The 9,601-nt window shown below is 42.9% G+C and overlaps 1 protein-coding gene across 1 annotated transcript; it reads left to right on the plus strand.

The window, feature by feature from the left end:
* Window positions 1-3,486: 3,486 nt before the first annotated feature.
* On the plus strand, window positions 3,487-9,002 carry LOC121574775 (tubulin beta-6 chain). Its single transcript, XM_041887342.2, has 4 exons — window positions 3,487-3,594; window positions 4,571-4,679; window positions 4,822-4,932; window positions 7,260-9,002. Exons 1-4 carry the CDS (start codon window positions 3,538-3,540, stop codon window positions 8,411-8,413), a joined length of 1,431 nt encoding a protein of 476 aa, XP_041743276.1. The 5' UTR covers window positions 3,487-3,537; the 3' UTR covers window positions 8,414-9,002.
* The last annotated feature ends 599 nt before the right edge of the window (window positions 9,003-9,601 follow it).

Consider the following 9,601-nt stretch of genomic DNA (forward strand, 5'->3'; position numbering starts at 1 on the left):
ACTCCAATACCTTGACTTTGTTGTCCTTAAGCCATTTTGCCACAGCTTTGGAAGTATGCTTGGGGTCATTGTTCATTTGGAAAACCCATTTGCGACCAAGCTTTAACTTCCTGACTGATGTCTTGAGATGTTGCTTCAATATAGCCACATAACTTTCCTTCCTCATGATGACATATATTTTGTGAAGCGCACCAGTCACTCCTGCAGCAAAGCACCCCCACAGCATGATGCTGCCACCCCTGTGCTTCACGGTTGGAATGGTGTTCTTCGGCTTGCAAGCAACTCCCTTTTTTTTCTACTATTATTCTGACATTTCACATTCTTAAAATAAAGTGGGGATCATAACTGACCTAAAACAGGGAATTTTTACATTAAATGTCAGGAATTGTGAAAAACAGAGTTTGAATGTATTTGGCTAAGGTGTATGTAAACTTCTGACTTCAACTGTATATCCCATTCCTCCTTCCTTTGCAAACTGTTGGAGCGAAGGCGCTGTGCACAATCTACAGCCAAACAATAACTTCTCTGAAAGACGTTCAAAACTTTCATGAAGTAAGACATGGTTACAATTTATTAAGGAGACTGTACAAAACTAGTTACAGTGGCTTGCGAAAGTATTCATCCCCCTTGACATTTTTCCTATTTTGTTGCCTTACAACCTGGAATTAAAAAATTGGTTTGTATCATTTCATTTACACACATGCCTACCACTTTGAAGATGCACTTTTTTTTTCTTGTGAAACAAACAAGAAATAAGACAAAAAAACAGAACTTGAGCGTGCATAACTATTCACCCCCCCAAAGTCAATACTTTGTAGAGCCACCTTTTGCAGCAATTACAGCTGCAAGTCTCTTGGGGTATGTCTTTATAAGCTTGGCACATCTAGCCACTGGGATTTTTGCCCATTCTTCAAGGCAAAACTGCTCCAGCTCCTTCAAGTTGGATGGGTTCCGCTGGTGTACAGCAATCTTTAAGTCATACCACAGATTCTCAATTGGATTGAGGTCTGGGCTTTGACTAGGCCATTCCAATATATTTCAATGTTTCCCCTTAAACCACTCGAGTGTTGCTTTAGCAGTATGCTTAGGGTCATTGTCCTGCTGGAAGGTGAACCTCCGTCCCAGTCTCAAATCTCTGGAAGACTGAAACAGGTTTCCCTCAAGAATTTGTCTGTATTTAGCGCCATCCATCATTTGTTCAATTCTGACCAGTTTCCCTGCCGATGAAAAACATCTCCACAGCATGATGCTGCCACCACCATGCTTCACTGTGGGGATGGTGTTCTCGGGGTGATGAGAGGTGTTGGGTTTGCACCAGACATAGCGTTTTCCTTGATGGACAAAAAGCTCAATTTTAGTCTCATCTGACCAGAGTACCTTCTTCCATATGTTTGAGGAGTCTCCCACATGCCTTTTGGTGAACACCAAACGTGTTTGCTTATTTTATTCTTTAAGCAATGGCTTTTTTCTGGCCACTCTTCCGTAAAGCCCAGCTCTGTGGAGTGTACGGCTTAAAGTGGTCCTATGGACAGATACTCCAATCTCCGCTGTGGAGCTTTGCAGCTCCTTCAGGATTATATTTGGTCTCTTTGTTGCCTCTCTGATTAATGCCCTCCTTGCCTGGTCTGTGAGTTTTGGTGGGCGGCCCTCTCTTGGCAGGTTTGTTGTGGTGCCATATTCTTTCAATTTTTTAATAATGGATTTAATGGTGCTCCGTGGGATGTTAAACGTTTCTGATATTTTTTATAACCCAACCCTGATCTGTACTTCTCCACAACTTTGTCCCTGACCTGTTTGGAGAGCTCCTTGGTATTCATGGTGCTGCTTGCTTGGTGGTGCCCCTTGCTTAGTGGTGTTGCAGACTCTGGGGCCTTTCAGAACAGGTGTATATATACTGAGATCATGTGACAGATCATGTGACACTTAAATAAAGTCCACCTGTGTGCAATCTAACTAATTATGTGACTTCTGAAGGTAATTGGTTGCACCAGATCTTATTTAGGGGCTTCATAGCAAAGGGGGGTGAATACATACAGTGGGGAAAAAAGTATTTAGTCAGCCACCAATTGCGCAAGTTCTCCCACTTAAAAGATGAGAGAGGCCTGTAATTTTCATCATAGGTACACGTCAACTATGACAGACAAATTGAGGAAAAAAAATCCAGAAAATCACATTGTAGGATTTTTAATGAATTTATTTGCAAATTATGGTGGAAAATAAGTATTTGGTCACCTACAAACAAGCAAGATTTCTGGCTCTCACAGACCTGTAACTTCTTCTTTAAGAGGCTCCTCTGTCCTCCACTCGTTACCTGTATTAATGGCACCTGTTTGAACTTGTTATCAGTATAAAAGACACCTGTCCACAACCTCAAACAGTCACACTCCAAACTCCACTATGGCCAAGACCAAAGAGCTGTCAAAGGACACCAGAAACAAAATTGTAGACCTGCACCAGGCTGGGAAGACTGAATCTGCAATAGGTAAGCAGCTTGGTTTGAAGAAATCAACTGTGGGAGCAATTATTAGGAAATGGAAGACATACAAGACCACTGATAATCTCCCTCGATCTGGGGCTCCACGCAAGATCTCACCCCGTGGGGTCAAAATGATCACAAGAACGGTGAGCAAAAATCCCAGAACCACACGGGGGGACCTAGTGAATGACCTGCAGAGAGCTGGGACCAAAGTAACAAAGCCTACCATCAGTAACACACTACGCCACCAGGGACTCAAATCCTGCAGTGCAAGACGTGTCCCCCTGCTTAAGCCAGTACATATCCAGGCCCGTCTGAAGTTTGCTAGAGTGCATTTGGATAATCCAGAAGAGGATTGAAAGAATGTCATATGGTCAGATGAAACCAAAATATAACTTTTTGGTAAAAACTCAACTCGTCGTGTTTGGAGGACAAAGAATGCTGAGTTGCATCCAAAGAACACCATACCTACTGTGAAGCATGGGGGTGGAAACATCATGGTTTGGGGCTGTTTTTCTGCAATTGGTGGCTGACTAAATACTTTTTTTCCCCACTGTATGCACGCACCACTTTTCCGTAATTTATTTTGTCAAATTTTTTGAAACAAGTTTTTTTTTTTTTTTCACTTCACCAATTTGGACTATTTTGTGTATGTCCATTACATGAAATCCAAATAAAAATAAATTTAAATTACAGGTTGTAATGCAACAAAATAGGAAAAACGCCAAGGGGGATGAATACTTTTGCAAGGCACTGTATATCCATTTAGGGGACCGCTTAGGCTTGAGAGCATCCCCAGTGTCAAAAGCGCTGTATATATATCATACTTGATCATTCATGCATCATACTTATTCAGCACATCAACATTCAATCATACTGTGTTAAATGCAAATGTAATGAAAGTCAAAAAGGATCACAGGGTACACGCTGTGACCTGGTGGTTTGGGTGTCACCCTGACAGCAGTGACATCAGATGCCCTCTGCAGTATAAAACCTTGGTGAGGAGGCAGTGTCATGTCATGTCAGAGACCCTTGTGTGTTAGCAGTCTTTCTCGCTCATCATGCGTGAAATTGTTCATCTACAGATTGGACAGTGTGGAAATCAGATAGGATCTAAGGTAAATGTACTGTTTAATATCGAAATGAGTTAAATGTGTTTTTATTCACTGAAGGGTTGATCAATTAACCGTTTTATATTCAAATGGATTAAATGTGTTTTTTTTAATTCACTTTAGGGTTGATCAATTAACTGTTTTTTATTCAAATTGATTAAATGTGTTTTTTATTTACTGAAGGGTTGATAAATACTATACATGCTTTAGCGCTATGCTTATCTTGCTTCCAAACACAGTATATATACTTCCACTGCAAATACAATATATATACTTCCACTGCAAATACAGTATATATACTTCCACTGCAAATACAGTATATACTTCCACTGTAAATACAATATATATATACTTCCAATAACTCTCATAACCCATTTGAACAGTGGTAAAGTATTATTTTATTTACATACAATGAGACTTATAAACTGTTACATTAGGGTATGTTACTTGATAATGTTTATGCCAGTCATATACTATTCACAAAGAGTAGCAAAGCACAGCATACCTATACATGTAAAACAATTGGCATTCTCTTGAGTAGAATCATACTTTTTTAATGTTTGAAATAGTGTATATTGAACAAGATAATGGGTGCTGGCACGTTGCCCACCGTGGCGGTTGTTGAGTGTGAGTGACAGGGTGTTCCCCAAGGGGCACTCTGCTCAGAGATAAGGAGGAAGTAGCAGAAGGCTGGCACATTGAGAGGGTGGGACATTTTTATCATGGCTGCTGCTGAGGACAAGCAAGATCAACCATATGACGTGTTAGATTCAGCTCCAGTTCACACCTCATCGTAATATGTGTGTATTGGGGCATCTGTCGGAGTCTGGGGTGTTATCATTAGGGCCTGAGTTCTTCCTGGCCTTTTGACCTGGTGAGTTTTTCCTGGTCCTGTGTTTTTCTTGGGCAGGTCACGCTCAAAATATACAACACGGATATATAGCTTTACTGTGTGTCTTTACTGTCCATCATGTCTTTACAGTTTTGGGAGGTGATCAGCGAGGAGCATGGAATCAGTGCTACAGGAATGTATGAGGGGGAGGATCCTCTTCAGCTGGAGAGGCTCAATGTCTACTTCAACGAGGCAAATGGTAAGAGAAATGGATATATTATTGAAAAGAAAGAGAGTTCTTCAGTCCACGGGGCTATAAAGATATATTATCTTGGGCTGTATTGAATCAAAACCACTGACCAAATGGAAATCATTTATGACATGTTTATATGTTCTTCCAGGTGGTAAATATGTCCCCCGGGGCCTGCTCCTTGACCTAGAACCAGGGACCATGGACAGCGTCAGGGGCAGCCGCATAGGAGCTCTCTTCAGGCCGGATAACTTTATACATGGTGAGAGTAACGGTAGATCTAATCAAAGTTATTGATGACCGAAACGGTGGATCTAATCAAAGTTATTGATGACCGAAACGGTAGATCTAATCAAAGTTATTGATGACCGAAATGGTAGATCTAATCAAAGTTATTGATGACTGAAACGGTGGATCTAATCAAAGTTATTGATGACCGAAACGGTAGATCTAATCAAAGTTATTGATGACTGAAATGGTGGATCTAATCAAAGTTATTGATGACTGAAACGGTAGATCTAATCAAAGTTATTGATGATGATGGAAACTCAAAAGTGATACTCTTTTGACACTATTATAATATGCATACAGTTTTTTAAAGGGATATTTCACTTTTTTACATTTAAAGTGGCACTCGTCTCCTTTTCACCTCATTTAATACCGGATTTATTTTACAAAAGGCACATCTCAATAGGTGGTCGAGGTAAGTCATGACATAGCACAAGTGCAGGTTCCTCTATTGTTCCTCAAGCAAGGGGGGAGGCCGATGACATCACAGATTCCCATCAGACCAACTCCTTGAATGCCCTACTCCTTGAAGGTTGCAGTTGTGTCTAAAAAAACACACATTCTGCCAAAAAATATTTTTTACCATTTAGTGTGAGTATTGTACTGTATTTATATTTAGGATATCGCTTTTCTTGGGATATCGCAGTAAATGTTCAAAAATCGCTGGAGGACTTCTTTAAGCTTATTTACAATGTACTGATTTTGTACGTTTGCCCACTGACAAAGAAATGATCAGTCTATAATTTTAATGGTAGGTTTATTTGAACATTGAGAGACAGAATAACAAACAAAAAAATCCAGGAAAACACATGTCAAACATTTTATAAATTGATTTGCATTTTTATGAGGGAAATAAGTATTTGACCCCCTCTCAATCAGAAAGATTTGTCTTTTATACAGGTAACTCTTAAAGGGAGTGCTCCTAATCTCAGCTTGTTACCTGTATAAAAGACACCTGTCCACAGAAGCAATCAATCAATCAGATTCCAAACTCTCCACCATGGCCAAGACCAAAGAGCTCTCCAAGGATGTCAGGGACAAGATTGTAGACCTACACAAGGCTGGAATGGGCTACAAGACCATCGCCAAGCAGCTTGGTGAGAAGGTGACAACAGTTGGTGCGATTATTCGCAAATGGAAGAAACACAAAAGAACTGTCAATCTCCCTCGGCCTGGGGCTCCATGCAAGATCTCACCTCGTGGAGTTGTAATGATCATGAGAACGGTGAGGAATCAGCCCAGAACTACACAGGAGGATCTTGTCAATGATCTCAAGGCAGCTGGGACCATAGTCACCAAGAAAACAATTGGTAACACACTACGCCGTGAAGGACTGAAATCCTGCAGCGTCCGCAAGGTCCCCCTGCTCAAGATAGCACATATACATGCCCGTCTGAAGTTTGCCAATGAACATCTGAATGATTCAGAGGAGAACTGGGTGAAAGTGTTGTGGTCAGATGAGACCAAAATTGAGCTCTTTGGCATCAACTCAACTCGCCGTGTTTGGAGGAGGAGGAATGCTGCCTATGACCCCAAGAACACCATCCCCACCGTCAAACATGGAGGTGGAAACATTATACTTTGGGGGTGTTTTTCTGCTAAGGGGACAGGACAACTTCACCACATCAAAGGGACGATGGACGGGGCCATGTACCGTCAAATCTTGGGTGAGAACCTCCTTCCCTCAGCCAGGGCATTGAAAATGGGTCGTGGATGGGTATTCCAGCATGACAATGACCCAAAGCACACGGCCAAGGCAACAAAGGAGTGGCTCAAGAAAAAGCACATTAAGGTCCTGGAGTGGCCTAGCCAGTCTCCAGACCTTAATCCCATAGAAAATCTGTGGAGGGAGCTGAAGGTTCGAGTTGCCAAACGTCAGCCTCGAAACTTTAATGACTTGGAGAAGATCTGCAAAGAGGAGTGGGACAAAATCCCTCCTGAGATGTGTACAAACCTGGTGGCCAACTACAAGAAACGTCTGACCTCTGTGATTGCCAACAAGGGTTTTGCCACCAAGTACTAAGTCATGTTTTGCAGAGGGGTCAAATGCTTATTTCCCTAATTAAAATGCAAATCAATTTATAACATTTTTGACATGCGTTTTTTCTGGATTTTGTTGTTGTTATTCTGTCTCTCACTGTTCAAATAAACCTACCATTAAAACTATAGACTGATCATTTCTTTGTCAGTGGGCAAACATACAAAATCAGCAGGGGATCAAATACTTTTTTTCCCTCACTGTAAGTTAGTTGCACTAACATGATGTACAAAATTCTCTTTCTCTGTGTTTCTGTGGAATAGGAAACTCTGGTGCTGGGAACAACTGGGCCAAGGGCCACTATACCGAGGGAGCAGAGCTTGTGGACACCGTGATTGACAGGGTGCGTCAGGAGAGCGAGGGATGCGACTGCCTTCAGGGCTTCCAGTTCGTCCACTCCCTAGGTGGTGGGACGGGCTCCGGCATGGGCACCCTCATCATCAACAAGATCCGCGAGGAGTACCCCGACCGCATCATGACCAGCTTCAGTGTCATGCCCTCTCCCAAGGTGTCAGACGTCGTGGTGGAGCCTTACAACGCCACGCTGTCCATCCACCAGCTCCTAGAGAACACGGATGAGACCTTCTGCATTGACAACGAGGCTCTCTACGACATCTGCTTCCGTACATTGAAGCTCACCACCCCGACCTACGGTGACCTGAACCACCTGGTGTGTATGACCATGAGCGGGGTCACGACCTCCCTGAGGTTCCCCGGCCAACTTAATGCCGACTTGAGGAAGTTAGCTGTCAACATGGTGCCCTTTCCCCGTCTCCACTTCTTCATGTCGGGCTTCGCACCGCTCACAGCTCGCGGCAGCCAGAAGTACCGCACCCTCTCCGTGCCCGAGCTCACCCAGCAGATGTTTGATGCCCGTAATATGATGACCGCCTGCGATCCCCGAAGAGGGCGCTATCTGACTGTGGCTGGGATGTTCCGTGGCAAGATGTCCACCAAGGAAGTGGACGAGCAGATGCTGATGATGCAACAGAGGAACAGCAACTACTTTGTGGACTGGATCCCTCACAACTGTAAAGTAGCCGTATGTGACATCCCACCTCGGGGGCTCACAATGGCTTCCACCTTCATTGGCAACAACACGGCCATTCAGGAGATCTTTCGTCGCGTGGGAGACCAGTTCTCGCTCATGTTCAGGCGCAAGGCCTTCCTGCACTGGTACACTGGGGAGGGCATGGACGAGATGGAGTTCACCGAGGCAGAGAACAACCTGAATGACCTGGTGTCAGAGTACCAGCAGTACCAGGATGCCACGGCTGACGTGGAGGGGTGGGGGCCCGAGGAGGTGGCTGGGGAAGAGTCGGCGTCGCCGGCTGCAACGAGAGTTCAGAGTACGGAAGTTACGACGATGGAGACTGTGACAGAGACTGTTGAAACCATTGAGACTATAGCTGAGTAGATGTGGCATCATATGTTGTGTGGAAGAATCATGTTGTCACCGTTTTCTCGGTTCTGACCAGGCTGTGTCTGGAAGCTTCAACAACAGTTTTTCCTGATAGTTTATAAGAAGGGCCAAGGGTTTTCCAGGTCAGGTCATGAGGTCAGGAAGTCAGGAAAAACTGCTGGCCCTACTCTAGTATATGAGTCATAGTGTTCAAAGGAGATATCAGGATAATTGCCTGTTTAATGAAATGTACAGTGTAGTAGTAGAGAGCTGTAATGCAATGTCAATTGTCCGCAGTTGTATACTGACGTAGGCCTATTTTATGTTTTTTTTTATGAAACTGAATAGATCAGGAAAGAATCTGTCTTACAAATATAGATAACAAATTCTGTCAATGTTGTAATGTAGACTACCAGATTTCCCAAGCTTGATTGAGATCATATGCAAATAAACAAAGCTGTATTTAAAAAGGGGAGTTCACCATATTAATGTGCTCTTTGCTAATTATTGGGCGCCTCAGCAATTTTAGCAATGTACGAAAACCAGATGCAGTGTGATATTGTGAACAATTTTTATTATATTATTAAAATACTTTGTGTGTTTATTTTGTGTGGTTCTTCAAGTTCAAGCATTATTGTCAATGAACAATGTCATAGGTCTGGTTATAAAGCCCAATAATGCTCCAACAACATACAGTAGTTCCAGCTCAGTCAGTGGGTACACTTGGCACATACTTCCCTCCCACTCCTCCCATCTGACAGAGAGAGATTACTTGTAACTGTCTCTGTCCAGTTTGATAAGACCATTCAACATGGCAGCAGAATGCCCCCTTTTGTACAGTCATAATATGCTCAGATCAGGCCTAAAGACCCATAAACTGTGGCACCTGAAGACAGAGACTAAGCTATGGACTAAAGGCCATGTAGCCTATATGGGAATGTAGGTTAGAAGGAGATTATATAATCCATAATCCTTACAAGAGGATAATTACGTAGCATTCAGTCATCTCTGCAATAGCTCTATACTCGGAGGAGATGTTTAACCAATCAAAAGGTTGGGCAATGATCACCTCCAAGACCGTATTTATTCAGGATCAAGGTTGGACCCGCTCTACGTGATGAGTTACATAACCTCACTGAAGGGGATAAATATAAACACTGCCCAGTTGTTTTCACAGGCCAAATACTGTGATCCTATGTGGAA

Source organism: Coregonus clupeaformis, chromosome 10 (assembly GCF_020615455.1).
Source record: "Coregonus clupeaformis isolate EN_2021a chromosome 10, ASM2061545v1, whole genome shotgun sequence".
NCBI classification, from domain to species: domain Eukaryota; kingdom Metazoa; phylum Chordata; class Actinopteri; order Salmoniformes; family Salmonidae; genus Coregonus; species Coregonus clupeaformis.